We start from the raw sequence: 18568 nt of genomic DNA on the forward strand, positions 1-18568 counted from the left end.
CATCGTCGCATCTTAACGGCTTATTTTAATTTTGTGTGCCGTTTGGCCTATGGAAATGCAATCGATCCGCTGCTGGCGGCGGCAACAACAGTTGGCAATTGGCAAAATTGGCAGCTGACAGTTGGCCATTTGGCCATTTGGCCGCCCATGGCCATGACTGCGCCTGGCGTCGACTTAAATGCTCAGCCTTTCCGTGCCTGGAATGCCGGCAAATATCGTCTCACTCAATCCGCTTGGCCAAGAGACTGTTAGCCAATCAATGCACGAGGCCAATAGCAGAAACTGAACCTGTAAAGAAGCCAACCTCCTGCAGGGGATTATGGCCAAGTCTGGAGGCCAAAGCCAAAGTCCAGCTAGCTGTGACTTGAGTTTTGAGGGGATTCAAGAAAATATGCAAAAGAACTTAGGAATCAAGAACAAAGTTAAAATAGGAAAATAGATAAGAGATTTAATTAAACTATTGCATTGTAATATGTTTGTTATCTATATATACACAGCCTCCAAAAGGGCTTTGTAGATTATGTCCAAACAATCGCATCTCTTTTATCCAAAATCATCTCAAAGAAACATCTTGAAATCTCTGAATCTTTTCCATTTCGAATCCAAATCGCAACGCAAGACTTATGCAATCGAGATGCTAATCATTGGAATTGTAAGATATCCGGGGATATATGTTATCTTCTGCTAAAGTTTTATGTATGAGAAATATTTTTGGGGATCGATAACACACACACTGACACACCCAGAGAGACTGAAAACTTTCGCATTTTTTTCGGGTGTTGTTAACTGATTCACAAGCCAAGTTAAGGGGAGGCGTTGGCCGGTGGTCAACCGGGGAGGGCGTGGCAGATTGAATCATCAATGGCCGCGAAAGCATTTCACTTTCGCTTCTTGTCATCGCACAATTTCTTTTCATGCCTGAGTTTCTGTTTATTCGGTTGCTTGTGTTTTTTTGTTTTTTTCTGGTTCGTATTTCGTATTTCTTTATTTTTTCTCCTACCAAAAATTTCACTTTCTTTTGAGTCATCCTCGTTGGACCTGCGGCTTCTTTACGACTCCATTTACGTGGGTGACAACGATTGCAGCATCGCCTCAGGTCCACAGCCTCCTCCGTAGACAATGGACCCGCTCTGTTCCGAGTTTCATCATCATCCGTCGCAACAATTAATGTGCATTATTGTCGGGGAGCGGAGCTCGGAGGCCGAAGACCGAGTTTATTTATTTGTTACAGTAGAAATTGTTAAGCAAATATTTTTCTTTTTCCTTTTCTTTCGCCCCCCAAAAAACAAAAATAAAACCTGTCGCGAGAAAATTGTGTTGTGCTGCGTATTTGCACAGTTGCTGTTGGTTTCGGTTTCATTTCGGTTTCATAAAAATACAAATTAAGGAGGGGAAAAATATGCAGCAACTTTCTTTCATCCGCTCCTCGATTCTGGCCAAAACCAACCTCGGGTTCTCAGTCACGTTCCTTGGCCTGCCCTGAATTTGCCCAGAGTTCATTTGCCGCAATTGTTTGGTGGCGCAGCACTGGAAGAAATCATTTATTGTTATGAATATAGCATATAGCTATTGATTTAATTAATATTTAGTTCCTTGTATAAATCCAATTGCAATTTTCTGGCCTAATCAACGCTCAACGCGTTGAGGCCAAGTTCGGCAGAGGTTTTGTGTGTGCCCAGAAATCATAATTCGCTAATAAATTTTTACATTTCCCTGTCACAATGCGTCGTCGCTGGCAGGTTGAGCGTTTGTGCCGAGTGAAAGTGGCCCCGAATCCTCATCGAAAACTACAAAAATTCCCCAGTGTCTTCCGTTCGTCCGCTGACCTCTTTCGAGTAGCCCTAAAAGTCAAACATTCCGCCAAAAACAAAATAAGAAAACAGAAAATACCTGTGCGTAATTGAATTTATGAGGGGGGAAATAATAGGTTTCTTGGCAGAAAGCACACGAAAATTATTATATTGCTTAAAACACAATACAAGTATTCATTTTTGATAAGAAAAGATTATAATTTAACATACATTTACAGGGTATACTACTTTTAGTTAGAAGCTTAATACGCAGTGAAGGAGTCATTTCCGACCCCATAAATCATATATATTCTCGATCAGCATGAAAAACTGAATCGATTTAGCTATTTTTGACAAAAATTAAAATTTTTCAAAATTTGCACAATTTTATAAGGGTTAAAATTTGGAGAATTGAATATTGAAAAATTGATAAAAATTTAAAATTCATAAAATTCCAAATTGAGTATGCAGTTCTATTAACCCAACAAAAACTAATATAGAACAGCTTTCCGAATTGAAATTAATGCTTTTTTGACTTAGTTATTAGTTTTTTAAACTTTAATTTATTGAATACATATCATATAAAATATAGATAAAATCGGGTCAAAAAATGGTATTATAATTTTAGTCAGAAGCTTAAAAAATATAGAAGAAGTCATTTCCGACCCCATAAATCATATATATTCTTGATCAGCATGAAAAACTGAATCGATTTAGCTATTTTTGACAAAAATTTAAATTTTTCAAAATTTTCACAATTTTATAAGGGTTAAAATTTGGAGAATTGAATATTGAAAAATTGATAAAAATTTAAACTTCATAAAATTCCAAATGAAGTATGCAGTTCTATTAACCCAACAAAAACTAATATAGAACAGCTTTCCGAATTGAAATTAATGCATTTTTGACTTAGTTATTAGTTTTTTAAACTTTAATTTATTGAAAATGTATCATATAAAATATAGATAAAATCGGGTAAAAAAATGGTATTATAATTTTAGTCAGAAGCTTAAAAAATATAGAAGAAGTCATTTCCGACCCCATAAATCATATATATTCTTGATCAGCATGAAAAACTGAATCGATTTAGCTATTTTTGACAAAAATAAAAATTTTTCAAAATTTTCACAATTTTATAAGGGCTAAAATTTGGAGAATTGAATATTGAAAAATTTATAAAAATTTAAACTTCATAAAATTCCAAATTAAGTATGTAGTTTTGTTAATCCAATAAAAACTAATATAGAACAGCTTTCCGAATTGAATTTAATGCATTTTTGGATTAGTTGTGATGATTTTTGTGATCAAACTGCAACTGTATACAAGCTTCTTTTTCTTTTTATTGTTTCCTTTTTGTCATATTTTATGAACTCCATACTTTTAAAAATAGATATTAAATAAATTATTAAAATGTAACTGGTAACTGCTAGCCAAACGAAAGACTTAGGCAACAAACTTGCCTGGAAAAGCCATAAAGAAGAAGTCGCAGAAGAATGCAAAGCTAATTACACCGAATCTTTAAATAAAAAAACCCCCACCATTTCCGGTATTTGTGGACTTGGTTTAATTACAAATTTCACTCTCGTTTTCTGCATAGAAATGACTACAGCCCCTGGGTTTAAAAAGAGTTGTGTTGTGGCTCATAAAACTTGTTTCTTGTTCAGCAGAGGAGGCGAGATACGAATAATTTCACTTTTATTAAGTAATTTCAGGCATTTGGCCGAAAGAGTGACACTTGTCAATGGCATGGGGATAGGAGAGAAAGAGATACTTGGATACTTGGCTACTCAGATACTAAGATACAGACGGGTGGAAAGCCAGAGCAACAATTTGGGGAATGTGCTTAAACCCTTCCTTACTTCTTTTGTTGTTTCTATTTGTTTTATGCAGAGATGCATGTCTGCTGATAGCCCAGCAAAGTGCCAGCGAGAACGAAACTTTCTTGGCTGCACATTTGGCACAGGCTGGGAGCGTTCAATCAAAGCCAAAACGCTTCCAGCAATAGCTTTAGCTTCAGCTTCAGCTTCAGAGATATGATAGCAATCGGAGAGCAGCATAAATGATCCAATTTCAGGCTAGACTAGATTTCTGTGTCTCATTTGGCTGACTTGTCAACAGAACTGAACCCTTATTCCTCCGCTTTCGGCGGGTCACATCAAAGTCAGTCTCAGATCTTGATTTGCCGAGCACTTTCTCCCGATTCTCTTCTTGGGTTTCAGTATCTTGTAGAGCAAATTGTGATAATATATTGATATTAAAGTGATTCCATGATTCTATATTTATTGTTGGAAATACACATTAATCACCTGTCAGTCTCCTTCTTTCTTTCTCTTCAAGATTTCTTAATAATATATATTTTTGTATAGTTAAAACTCTATCTTTGAGTTACTTAAACACTGCGCTGTGTCACAAGTCACAAGGTTATCTTGTTTGTTTGTTTTCCATTTTGACTGCATTTAGCTTTTGGCCAATTTTCACAGACACTCCGCTGCTGCTGGCTTCTCACGCATTTGTCAAGGGGTTTTTCTTGAATATATCTCTTTCTGTATTGTATATCTGTAGCCTCTCTTTTAATGAGTGGGTCATCAACACTGACAGTTTTTTTATTTGGCCGAGACTGTAAGTTATATGAACTGCATTGCGCTGTCACAGTTTTCACAATGAATGAGAGCATTTTCATTGGCTTAAATTATTAAAATAGAAGGGGAAATATAATTAGGAAGTTCGTTACTTTACTTAAAGTTTAACCCTTTGTGAGTCATGGTCAAATCAAAAGACTTAGGACACAAACTTGTTATTGATATCTTTAAGCTAAATGATAGGAATACGAAATAGTTAATCATGAATTATTGGCTTTTTAAAGCTTAATCTATATATGTTAATAATTGAATAAATAAAAAGAAAAGTAGTATCCTTTACTTTTCCCAGACTTTCCCCCAAATATTTGCCTGAAAGGGTAAACCCACTGGGTTTTCCTCAACTCTAAAATGTCGTCGTGTTTTGTGATTTTTTCGCTTTTATTGATTTTTTCGAACGATAAGCATTGCTGCTGTTTGCATTGGCATTGTTTTGGGCCTGCTTTTCCCAGCCACGTTTCTTTCTTTCTTTCATTTTTGGCCAATTGACACATCCCGATTGTGTCAGCTGGCTGACCTTGTGGCACATCTCGGCTTCATCTCTGGCTTTCACGTTGCAGCAGGTTGCAGGTTGCAGGTTGAGGCAGCTGCTGCGTTGCGATGCGGAAATGGAAATGGAAATGGAAAATGCAAGCTCTGGATTTTCGGCTGCACTCGGTGCACTTTCAGGCCAATCGTCACACGGCTCGATTCGCTGACAATCGCAATCCTCGCGGCTAATCATAATTTCAGACAATTTAGCAACAAATAACAAACAGCAACAAGTGCTTCTTTTTGTTTTTTAGTTGTTGTTGCTTCTGTCATTCTGCCCGATTCTGTGCAGTAGTAACTTTCTCCCGACCTCGTTTAGTTCCAATTCCAATTCCAATTCCTAAAATAAAATTATTGACACAGAAATTGCCGCGGCGTTGTTTTCGTTTTCTGTTTTTTGCTTACAACTACAGAGAGAGAAATCAATATAACATTTAAGAAACAACTATCAAGATGGCTTAAAAAAAGACATTTTGAGTTAAAGCCTTTATTTATCAATGCAAATTAATTATGATACAAAAAATGCAATGAGAAATGAGATAAAGTGAAATTAAACAATGGAATTTCTTTGACAAGTTGCTTAATTAAATAATAAAAGACTTGAAGACTTCAAGTGTTCATTTCTCTCAAACTTCCTTGACTTCTTTAACATGAAATTAATCTTAATCAACTTCATCTTGTATTTTCCAGTGTAACTTTGATTTTTGGGCGTCTATTGACCCGCTGAATCATAAGCAGTTGAAGCCGAGAGAGACACGCCAGCCGGTTCGTATTTCATTTTTTGTTTTAGAAACTTTTCGGCAAAGCCATAATCATAAGTAGCCAGCAGCTTGAGGAGGCGAGTCCCAAGAAATTTATTTGCATAATTCTCGAAGAGAAACACTCGGCCCGGAATGCGTTAATTGGCCAGGCAGGCAGCCAACTGAGCAAACAGTTAGCCATGTTTGGGTTTGGGCCCGGCTTTCGTTCTTTGGTTCTTTGGTCTCTCATAATTCACCTGTTGTGCTGATGGGCACCGCTTAGCAGCCTAACGAGGCATCACTGCGTCCAACTCCAGCAACAATTCTACTTTAATGCCAGCAAAGGGCACTTGACACCTGTCCGGATCGAAAGTGAAGCTCATTGGAGATGGAGGAGCAGCAGGAGGAGACCCACATAGCCATTGAATGGGTTGTGGCCATAAAAGAATCTCGAGAATTTCTAAATGAAATTGATACGGCCTTAAGCACTAGCCGAAAGTTGTGAAAAATAGAAGAGAAGAAGAAATAATAATGTTGTTAATGGGTTTTATATGATATAAATGAGAGATAATGATAAAGAATTCACTTATATCTTCATTCTTTGAATAAAAAATATACAGAGAAGGAAGATATATATATATATTTAAATAATTAAGATAACTTCTTTCAATTTCTGCATGAATTTCCATGTGTCGATAGAACATTTTCCCCGCTGATGGCTTGCCTTTAAGTACTCTTAAACTCTTTCTTCATTAAATTATCATTATCAAAATGAAAGTTGGTGCGTGCAATGGTCAATAAGCACGTACAAATGTATGTATGTATATATGTATCTGCTGGGCCATCAATAAAATTGTCGAAATTGGCAAGGAGCCCGGGAAAACGGGGGGAAAGGGTCCGTCTTCGTGGCCAGAATAAGCAAAGTGGCATTGAGTGCGGGGGAGGAATGAAAGAAGAAGCAATTAAATGCAAATTTCTCCGGTCATTTGCCTCTCTGCCTCTCTCTCTCTAGCTCTCTCTCTCTCTGTCTCTCTCTCTCTTTCTGGAATCGAAAGACTCAGGCAACGAACTCGAATTATTAGGGCCAGAAGAAGCAGGGAGCAGGGAGCAGGGGTCGCGGAGATCAGCCATCGTATGTGTGTGTGTGTGTGTGTGTGTGTGCTAATGCCACAAATGATTGTTTTCCAAGGCAGATGAAACATGTCATCTCGATGGCATTTTTCTCCTTACTTCAGCCATTCAGCCTCTGCTCCAAATGAGCCGCGGTTGCTCCACTAAGGTGACACAATCCACAACGCTAACTCTGTCCAGAGCGACCTGATCTAGTTGATCATCGCAGGGCCCCTGCGGAGGCTCAACAAACTGATAATACACTGGCAGAAAACATGAGTATAGTATAGTATAGTATAGAATATAAAGAGTATTTTATTTCTCAATATATATTTAATACAAAAAATTAAAAGATTGCTAGGGATTTCAATAACAACCAACTTTAAACCTATCTTAGAGCGGTTTTTAACATAAATATACAAATTGGTAAATTATTACGAAAATACTGTTATGAATTATATAGTTTTCTTCATTATCATTATGTTTTTTAAGAAAAATAATAATTTCTGTTTGTATTTCTTGGTTATTTTCTGTAACCTTACCACATTTTGAAGTACTTCCAACTTGGACTGCTTTTAATACCTTTCTCAAACCGTTTTACAAACATTTTAATATAAAATAAAAATAAGATAACACATTTCATAGCCTTGGAAATAATTTATTGCCTCTGAAATATAGCTCTTTCCTCACATTTTCTCTCATTTTCCGATTATTTCTTTGAGTGCACAGCAGCTGCCCTCTCTTTGCCAGCGTCAATTGCTTTGTTTTTCCCCCCTGTGTCTTTTTTTTTTGGGTGATTTTCTTTTTCTCTGTTTTTGCAATGTTTATTGTTATTGTTGCCACTGTCGCACAGCAACCACACAGTAAAATAGTGATGGCTTATGTAAGCTCTGGATTCTCTCGCCCGCCGCTCTGGACATCAGACGGTTGTTGCATTCATCATCGTCATTAGTGTCCAAAAATGAAATGATTGCAAATATCAAAAGCGCAACAAAAGAGCACTCCACTTGTCAGTGGAGCACAAGTGCCCACAGGGTGGTGGTGGTGCTGGTGGTGCTGGTGTAGGATCTGGTGGGTGGTTGGCTTCGCTCCTATGACTCCCTGCCTTCGAGACAGGCCTTCGTGGTTGCCACAGACGAAAGACAAGAGTTTTACTTTCGTTTCATGTCAGACATTTCACTGCGCTATTGTTTTTGTTTTTTTGCTGCTGCTGCTGCTGTTGTTTATTTTTCTTACTATTACTACTAGGCAGCTCCCTTCAAGGGGGTGGAGAACCTGGCCCTATGCGTTGGCCAGCGCAACCTGCCACGCCCACCGCTTCAGTCACTTTCTGTGGGCGCCCAATTGCGTAATCATAAGCATATGTATGTGCAACCAGCAAAGGGGGAGGCAAGTCGGATGTTATCCAATGCGTAATTGTTGCAAAAATTACGAAAACATTAACAGAGTTTATCCCCAATTTGTGGTTTTATTTAAAGGAAATTTTAGCTGCAAATTTACTGAAATTCACTTGCAATTCATTATCTTTTCTCCTTCTTTTCCCAAATTCCCGAAATATATAGACAGCCTCAGTTAATTTATCATTATTTCACATCAAAGCCAACGATTTACTGGGTCAACAGTTCATTAATATCGGAAATCACTCTGAATTAATCTTCGTTTTGTCATAATCAAAAGCTCATCATCGGAGATTGCCGAACTAGTTTCCCATTGATTTTCAACCTGAAAGAAGAAAAGAAAAACGGGAAAGCAATTGCTTCAAACTGGAGCACAAAGGCACGAGATTTTCCCCCGGGGAGTTGGGGGAAAAGCCGGCGGCTAGAAGGGCCTGAAGGGAATCTGAAATCCGGAAGGTAAATCTACCCAAAGGCAACAGCGACTCAGAACATTAATCTCGCGCTGCCTGGGCTGGAAATTAAAAATAATAAAGCACTAAATGGAAAATGAAGCGAGCTATGGCCTCGACTGGGATGGAATTGGTTGCTTTTCCCGGGATCTCGTACAGCAATTTGCTCTGCTTGGCTGCGTCCTAAATTCTCCCAGCAGTGGGCCCAGCTTTTCCCTGCTTTTCCCAGCTTTTCCGCCGAACTTGTTGCGTGCGCCTCCTGCCTGGCTGCCTGCCCGAGTTGATTTCCTTGTTGTGGTCACTCCACACTGGTCACTACTTACCTGGTGGGCGTCTCTTTGGAGGAGGAGGAGGAGGCGGAGGAGGAGGAGACGGACGGAGCCAGCAGCACGTGGCCATGTGGCTGCCTTTTTTACACAGTAAAAAACATTTAAGGGAACATTGGGAACTAGATTAAATCATTGCTTCAAAGTAAATGTTTATAAGAAGTTGTCTTTAATCTCTATTTTGAACATTTAATGGGGTAAAATGTATACAAATTTAATATTTAATATGACTGAATTTCTCTCAGTGTCATTACTATAGGTATACTAGCCCCCTGCCTGGTCAAGCAAGCGTAACAATTGTTGGCAGATGAGCTGAAGCTCAAGACGTGGCCGAGGAAGCCTCATGACCAAGCCCATCGAGCATCCACATCCACATCCACATCCCCACTCCCATTCCCATTTCCATTCGCAATCCCGTTCCCAGCCACTTGCACCAACGATTTTCTAATTAAATGTTGCCACAAGCCAACAGCCAACTGCCAACTGCTTGTTTTTTATGTTGGCAAACAAGAGTAGGGGGAACGAGGGATAGAGGCAAGATCGAACATGGATCAATCTGTGATCCCAACTTTACTTTGACATGACCGAAAAAATTGCTGCTTTCGGTTGGAGGCCCCCAAGGTGGCGATCAAGGTGACACAAATAGCAACAGCTGGCGGCACACATTTAGAAAATATATATTCAATCAACTAGGGAATGTATAAAATAAACATAAATTCATTTGTTCAAAGTTAATGCAGTTCATGTACAAATAATTTTGAAGAATTAAAGCATGAAAACTGCAGAGAAACATCTTTGATTAGTTATTTGCTAATCTTTTATATAGTTAACAAGAAAGGAAGCTAACTTAAGTTTAGTATAGATTTTACCCAAAATTCTAGATTAATATATAATGGCTATATAAATTTGATGAAAATCCGCTGAAAATTGGAAAAGTAATAATATTTTTTCTATAAGTCGTCCGATTGTTCCTATGGCAGCTATATATATGTATATATATATAGTCCACCGATCCACCATGCTCCGACTTATTACTAGTAAAATTATATAGAAGAATAACTCCATAGTTTCATTGAAATAGCTTGCTTTACATTTGTTCCAAAACAAATCTCCCACATGTTTATGATTCCCAACTGGTTCTAACCTCCCCGGAACGAAGTGACTGCTGCCGGCCGAGTATCAGATATGTGTTGTGTTACAAAAGTTGCAAGTCATTGTTTACAAGTGTTCAAAGTTAGTAAGTGATCATACATACATACATACCTGCTGATCATAGTTACTTACTAGTCAGAGATACTTACTACTCATAGATACTTAATTATCATAGTTAATTGCTGGTATAGATACTTAGTCTTCGGAGTTACTTACTGGTAATAGATATTTATTGTTCATATGATACTTACTTGTAACAGATACTTACTGATCATAGATACTTACTGTTCAGAGTTACTTACTGTTCATAGTAACTTTCTATTTAAAGATACTTTCTGATCCTCTACATTTAACAACCATTTCTCTGGCAGTTATATTATAAAGTATTTCGATTTTCATAGAACTAAAAGCGAAATTCTATAATAATAAAAGATAGCTTTGAATCAAATTACGAAATTCTATCTATCTACCCTACTCTCTATCTATCTATCTATCTATCCATTTATCAATTTGAATTTTACTCTTTGTATCTATCTATATATGTATATGTATGTATCTTTCTGTCTACGTTTCCATCAATCCGTGAACGCTTCTATCGCCCGAAGCTCCCCTGCTCCCCTGTGGTCATGCTGTCAGGTCTGTCCAGTAGTTGGTCCACAAGTCCATCGGTCCATCATCCATGGCCATTTCTTTGGCAGATCGTGTGGAATGCTCGACTGCACTTTGCTCGCAACCCAATTCGATGTCAACCTGGTTCGATCGGGTTTCTGGCCTCCAGCTTCCAAGCTTCGAAGCCTCCCAGCTCTTGGCCAGCTCACGATGATCATTAGCCTGTGTCTGGACCATTTTGCATTTTGCATATTGCATTTGGCCCACATGTGTCACATGTGCGTTGGCCGCTGGACTTGGTTGGAATGGAGAAAAAGCATAAAGAGAGCAACTGAAAGATGCTGCAGTGCATCTATGAATCTGGATTTTGTGCCAGTTTCCTGACCATTTGGCTTACTTTCCGCCCCGTTCGTGCGGCATGCAAATGCTGCTGAGGCATTGTGCAACGTTCACATCTACCACTGCGTCCAGTTCCAGGCCCACATCTTGCCAGCAGCAGTGGCAGCAGGTAAGCCAGGTAAGACCAGGTACCAATAGAGGAATTCTTCTTCAAATTGGTCCACTTACCAGCTCAGATGGACAGCCAGACACTGGAAAATATTAGTAGTTCAGTATTTATCGGAGAGGGAAAATTGTTGGAGAATATTAGATGAAAATCATAAAGTTATTTTGTATATATTAATACTGGTTAATTTAAATCAAGTGCAAGGGATGCACTTGATCGAATCGATCATAACTAAGCCAAAAAAGCATACAATTTAATTCGGAAAGCTGTCCTGAGTTAGTTTTTATTAGGGTAATAAATCTATCAATATGACAATTTTACCGACATATTAAAGTTTAAAAATCTAATAACTTAGTCAAAAATGCATTTATTTTAATTCGGAAACCTTTCCTATGTTAGTTTTTGTTAGGTTTATAAATCTGCATACTTTATTTAGAATTTTATGAAATTCAATTTTTTATCAATTTTTCAATATTCAACTTTCAATATTTTAGCCCATAAAAAAGTGCGAAAATTTTTCAAAAATTAAATTTTTATCGGAGATAGCTAGATCGACTCAGTTTTTCGTGCTGATCAAGAATATATATAATTTATAGGAGCGGAAATGACTGCTTCCATATTTTATAAGCCTCTGAATAAAACATTAATACTATTCTTTAAGCCAATGTTTATCTATTTTTATATACCAATTTTTTCAACAAATCATTGTTTGAAAATCTCATAACTTAGCCAAAAATGAATTAATTTTTATTCGGTAAGCTGTTCTATGCTAGTTTTTACCAGATTAATAAATCTGCATACTCAATTTAGAATTTTTTGAAATTCAAATTTTTATCAATTTTTCAATATTCAATTTTCACAATTTTAACCCTTGTAAAAATGTGAAATTTTTAAAAAAAATAAATTGTTGTCGGAGATAGCTAGATCGACTCAGTTTTTCATGCTGATCAAGAATATATATGATTTATAGGGTCGGAAATCACTCTTTCCATATTTTTTAGGCTTCTGACTGAAATGATAATACAATTTTTTGACTCGATTTTATCTATATTTTAATATGACAATTTTATCAACTAAACCAAAATATTAAATTTGCGCAATTATAATAAAATTGTGGAATGTTTGAAAAAAATTTAATTTTTGTCGGAGATAGCTAAATCGATGCAGCTTTTCACGCTGATAAAGAGTATATATAGTATATGATTTATAGGTTCGAAAATGACTCTACTGCGTAAAAAATTTCAACTGAAATATATATAAAAATCACGCTGATAAAGAGTATATATAGTATATGATTTATAGGGTCGAAAATGACTCTATTACTGCGTAAAAAATTTCAACTGAAATATATATAAAAATAAAATAATAAAAATAATTATCTTTTGATGAATTTCAAAAGCAGAAATGGATTTATTTGTGTGGATATCTCGATCCTTAAAAAACCCTCTTTAGAACAAGAGAAACTGTTGATTCATTTTTCTTCTTTTATTTTTAAAGAACAAATATTATGTGTTATATAATATTTAATCAAAACTATAGTTTTGCTTTGTAGAAACGTATTTAATAAACCTGAAAAGGTGTGATTTATAAGTCTAGAAATTTCTCCATTATGTATTTAGTTCCGATTCCGAATACCCGATATATATCGTTATATTCGATATATATCTCCACCCCTTCACTTGGCCCCTTTTTTGCCAAGTGTTCCGTTACAGTTGCATAACCTGTATTAGTTGTTATTACCGTTCTGGCGATGATGATGATCATGATCATGATCATGATGACGCTGATGATGGCCCAAGAACAGCTATTGGTGGCCATTGATCAGCTCACCCTGAGTGGTGAGTGGGGAGGGGAGGGGGATGGGGTGGAGAGAGAGGGGGCACTGGCGCACTTGGCACTTGCCAAAAGCGCAGCAGCAAGTGCGTCGACCGAGGCAGAGGCCGCTCAGCAGCAGCAGCAGCAGGTGAAGCTTACAAGACGCACGACGCGGCGTCTCCAACTTTCAGTTGCTTTCGAGCTGCACAAGGCAACGGTTTGGCTTCAAGTTCTCGGCTCTGCCGACAAAAGAAAAGAAAGAGCGACAGCGACAGCGACAGCGAGAGAGGGGGAGGGAGAGAACTCAGAGAGAGAGCGAATGAGAGCGAGCGAAAAGTGAAAGAAGCCGAGCTTAAAGCGAAGACCTCTTCGTGCGCGATCGCCGCCTTCGAGTGCCAACAGTCGCCCTGCAAAACTCCCAGCGAACGGTTCGGTGCAGCGGAAAAGCGCGTCGCGTCGAAACTTAATTAAATACTAAAGTTGCTGATTGCTTTTTTTTCAAGTTGTTTTTGTCGTGCAACAAATTCCCGTGTGCAGTGCACTTTGTTTTTTTTTCTGTGTGGTTCACATCCACCCGAAACTCGTACCCAGTGAAGTTCAAAGTGTGCCAAGAGCTGAATACTAAAGGAGAGGAAAAACCGAATTAAAGAATATCAAAAAAAGAAATAAATTAAATAATTAAGAAAAACTAAAGTAACACAGGTGTGAGCGAGAGAACAGCAATGCATCGCACGCCGCGCTCGCTGCTGGCGCTGGCTCTGGCGCTGGCGTTGGCGTCGACGCTGGCCACGGCGCAGGCGCAGGCCAAGGCGCAGGCACAGGCGCAGGCGCAGAATATAGGTGAGTGTGTCAAGCGAAAGACGAAAAACGAGAAAGAAATGCTGCGAAAATGTAGGGGGGAGAACGACTTAAGGATACCCTTTAACAATAGAACTTTTGAGGAGAGAGAACTGAATGTTTCTCTGGCTTAAAAGTTGGTTATTATCCTACAATCGATTGGGAAAATTGGTATTTTGAAAGTTAACTTACCTTTTACTTTTGTTTTAAAAAAAAAAAAGAAACATCTTTAAAATTCAATTGCTAAAACACCTTAAAAATATTTATCTTTCTTACAAAAAAACATGCATTATCTTTTGACTTGAAACTATTTAGTTATGAATATAACCTTAACATTATAAGTCATTTAGTTTTTCCTATTAAATAACCTTTTCTTAAAGCATATCATTAAAAATTCTTCCTCTCTCATATTAATTACGAAAAATTCTTTCATTAAGCCCAAAGTCTTTGTTTATTTATTTATTTCTAAGACGTCATAATTATCCCACATATCATCTGGCCATTATTCATTTGTCTTGGCGCTTATCTCGATTAAATGCTTAAATACATTGCCTTGACATGTGGGAACCGTTTTTTCCCAGGGGTTTTTAATACATTGTTTATACTTGGTCTCATTTGCATAATTTTGGAAATTTAAGCGAAGGTGCTGCAAGCCATTAAAGCTTGCCTCAAATTAATCTGTAAAGAAACAACCTCCCATTCAATGGCCTCGATTTCCCAAGCCAAATATTGAACTACCGAAGTATATGTAGTATTATAGTATATATACCCCACTTTCAGTAGGGTATTTGAAACATATATAAAAAAAAAAACCGCACCAACGGCACTCTGGCACTCTGCTGCCAAAGCAAACAAATTTTCTCTCGTTCTCGTTTGGATCCCACTTGTTGCTCTGCCTTGGCTTCTTCTCCATTTTTTCTCTTGCTGCTGTTGTTGTTGTTGTTTCTGGTGGTGCTTTCATCACCCATTTTTTACAAGTAAAGGTGTGTGTGTGTGTGGGGCACACCTAAAAAAAGAGCAAGCGATTCTCCGTTTTATATATTTTCACATTTAATTTTTATTTTGTTTTTGCATACATTTTTTTCCAACTGATTGTTGCCTGGCTGCCTCTTTTTTTTGTATTTCCGGTTCTGTCTTGTATTATTTTAATTTTTTATTTTGGCTGCGTTTTGCATTTTGTTCTCACGTTAATAAAAAGGCGTCCAGGCCGCGTCAGCTGTCAGCAAAACTGGCCCCGCTCCCGGTTCCAGTTCCACTTTTTGTCTTTTATTTTTTGTTGCTATTTTTTTTGTTAGTAATTTTTGTAAGCTTTGCGTCAAGTGTCTTAATTGTTTCGTGGGATATGCGACAAAACTCAACCGGAGCCGAGGGAGTGGCAGCGGGCGCATTCGCCAGGAAACGGATGTTTGTTTGGGTCAGCAAACATTCGGGCAACTGAAATGTGGCACAAATAGTGCAAGGGGAAGAGAGAGAGGGGAAGGTGCTGCACGTGGCAGCAGAACTTAGGGGGGGAGGGAAGAAAAAGAGGTGAAGGTGGAGTGTCGCCCTGGAAAGCCAGAAAAAGCAGAAAATCAAAAGACTTAGGCAACGAACTTGAAGCTGACCAAAGTGTGAAAATTACCTTCAGAGATAATTTTAAAGCTCAAAATACAATTGTTTAAGGCTTTTCAATTCATAATTTAATTTCTTGTTAAGTTGTTAAAATTATTTCTTGTTGTTAAATTCTCCTCTTCTTCAAACAAGTCTAAAAAAAACACTTGGAAAAAGTCAAACTCAGTTTAAGACAGACTTTTACTTGGACTTTTACCAAGGAAAATCGTGTAAATTAACATAAATTAATCACAGACCAGACACACGGCGGCTGCAGAACATACAGAAACTGAAATTAAAAGAAAATTTATGATCTTGGGGAGCTATTCCACAATAAAAGTGACAACAATTGCGGCTTGTTTGGAGTACAAAAAAAACTGAACGAAAGAAAGAAACAAACAAACAACAGTAGCAGCAGCAGCAGCGACAAATCTGTAATGTTGGGAAAGTTTTATTTTCTGCGGCTTTCCTTCTCAGACAATTGTTGGCAATAAGAAAAGTAAAAGTGCCGAGTGCCAGCTGTTGCTGGAATAGGATGATCGGGCCCAACATGCCCAACATCTAATGGCCAAAACGTAATGTCTGCGCACACACCGATGGGAGTCACAGCCAGAGTCATGCATGACCAGCAGCTCATCATAATCATCATCAAATTCATCATCATCATTATCATTATCATCAAGAGATGCGGAAGCGTCGTGTTTGCCTAATTGCAATGCGAAACTTTGAGGGAAGAGAAGACGGGGAGATGCGAGTACCTTTGGCAATATGAGCTGAAAGATATATATATGCATATGTAGCTATAATGATACCGATACCAATACCTCCAAAGTCTGCACAATGAACCGCAGCAATTTGTTGTTAGGGCGAGGGGGCGTGGCACGGTGCACGCATGCATGCCGCAGCCTCTCCTTGCCACTGCCACAGCAACTGCAACTTCAATTGCGGTCGCTCGTTTTTACATAAGACCCTGGCTTTGCCACAAGGAAGTAGGAAGACATCATCAGGAAAAAAAATGAATATAAAAAACAATACAACAAATATTTAGTTGCAAATTGTGAGCTGCTAGAGAGATCTTTCAACCTGAAATTAACTTTAAATACCTCTTAGCTCAAAATGTAGTTGATATAATTGATTAAAGTTACTTTATAATATTAAATACTCTAGTCAGTCTATTTAGAAACTCAAGTGGAAGAGGTTTAAGTATAATATTTATCCCCTAAAGATATATCTACTCTAGAGTACACCTCATTAGTCTCAATTTCTATGCGAGTGACACTCTCTGGAAAATATATATTTCGAAACAAATCCAAACTTAACTTGAGCATTTTCGACTTGACAATTTTACGCAACTTTTGCGCTTTATTTTCTTTAGTTTCATTTTCGGGTTTTGGTTTTATTTCAATTTTGTTGTTTCAACGTTTCCTCCCAAACTGCAATTGCCGCCTTGGCACGTAGGAGGTCTCAGCGAGTGTGTGTTGTGTGTGTGTTGTGTGTGAGGGGGTGTTGGAGTACTCGGATTGCGCAAAAGCTGTCAATGGCCTTGCCAAGATACTCATGCACTCGATATATATGTAAATCATTGTCGAGAGGGTCGATTGAAAGCAAAAAGTTGAAGAAGAAATAAAGACTGAAAATTGTAACAAAATAATGTTGGTATTCAAAAGACTTAGGCAACGAACTTGCTGGAAAAAACAACTGAAAGGAAATGCATTTAAAATCAATTGAGGGGCTTGCAAGTCTTCGTTTTTTATATGGAATAAAATATTTAGACAGAAGAAACATAGCCATAAATAAAGGGAAAAGAAATTGAAGTATTTTGGTAACAAAATTGATTCAAAAGTATCTTAAAAAGTAGAAATCTTATATCATAACTCCCTGCTTGTATCCCCAAAAGAAGCTCTAAAAAGGTTAAGAAATCTCTGTGATATTTACACCTAAACCCAAGTCGCTTTGCTTATTTACCAAAGATGATTTCATGCCAAAAGCTGTCTGGGAATTGATGAGGCGAGGGAGTGTCTTTGGTCGTTATCCAAACCGAACTGATCTCATCTCATCTGGCATCATCGCAACTCATGTCGCTTTGGCTTTTCGCATAAATTTCAATCAATTGCATTCAGCTTTTTGCCTGATTAAGCCGTGATGATTCTCAGGCGGGGTATCTTTTTCCCCACTTTTAATTGCCATAAACATAAGTGGCGGGGCTGCAGTTAAATGTCTTTTGCACACACACAGAAAGGAAAATAAATAAATGCCTCGACAACACCCTGGGAGCTGCGATGGCGACAACTTTCGCGTTTTGTCCAGAGGCCGGCGTCGTGTGTGAAATTTTAATGTCGCCAGTGAAATGCTCGAAAAGTGAAACTAACGTCTAATAAATAAATGAAATTGTTTGCTATTAGCAACGCATTTAAATGCCTGCGAAAGAGAAACATGGAAAGAGCCGCTCTTTGGACAGAATTTATGCGCTTGCCTTTCTTCTCCCATATCCATAAACATATTTTCTTCAGTAATTTAATTAATTGTAATATATGTACGAGTGCGATTGTTGCCACTGCCACTGTGCTGCAAATTGGCCCGGCTCTGTGATTCACGACCCGTGTTTTTCTGTTTTTTCTGCCTTTTAAGCCATCAATGCCATCGCTAAGGCAAACAATTGAAATTGTTATTAATAATTGCTTCGTTAATAACTCTAAACGCCATTGTGTTGGTGTCGGTCGCTACTGCCTTTGACGTTTCGTCACTGGCCCCAAAAACCGATTGCAAATTGCCATCAAAGAAAACTATATATATATGTTTTGTATATGTATGAAAAACCGATCGTGAAACTCTACCAACTCGATGGGAGAGTGATTGATAATTGGCCACAGCTGTCGTTAATTATCAGAAACCGATTGCATTGCTCCCAGATTGAGTGTGAAAAGTAAGGCAAAGTGTGTGGGTAACCGATTTTATGGCTGATTTGATCGGGTTTTTTGTTTTTTATTAAATATCTAAGCTGGCAAACTTGCGAAAACATGTACATGATTTAGAGGACAGTTATTAATAGGTGGGATTAATTTGTATATCGAAAAATATATA

At 37.8% G+C, this 18568-nt stretch overlaps 1 protein-coding gene across 3 annotated transcripts in view; it reads left to right on the plus strand.

Moving 5' to 3' along the window:
* The window catches only part of LOC110187047 (uncharacterized), a 169755-nt gene that overhangs the window by 129942 nt on the left and 21245 nt on the right, over positions 1–18568 (plus strand). For 2 of the 3 annotated variants that reach the window (XM_086826093.1, XM_086826090.1), the window contains exon 1: positions 13253–13900. In XM_086826093.1, coding sequence (XP_086682219.1) covers positions 13783–13900 — 118 coding nt within the window. In that variant the 5' untranslated portion in view covers positions 13253–13782. Of the gene's footprint in view, positions 1–5647; positions 5723–13252; positions 13901–18568 lie in introns of those variants that run through there. The other variant, XM_086826091.1, reaches the window with a different exon arrangement.

The sequence above is a fragment of the Drosophila serrata genome, unplaced genomic scaffold, assembly GCF_035046125.1.
Source record: "Drosophila serrata isolate PLE 108 unplaced genomic scaffold, ASM3504612v1 contig_130, whole genome shotgun sequence".
NCBI classification, from domain to species: domain Eukaryota; kingdom Metazoa; phylum Arthropoda; class Insecta; order Diptera; family Drosophilidae; genus Drosophila; species Drosophila serrata.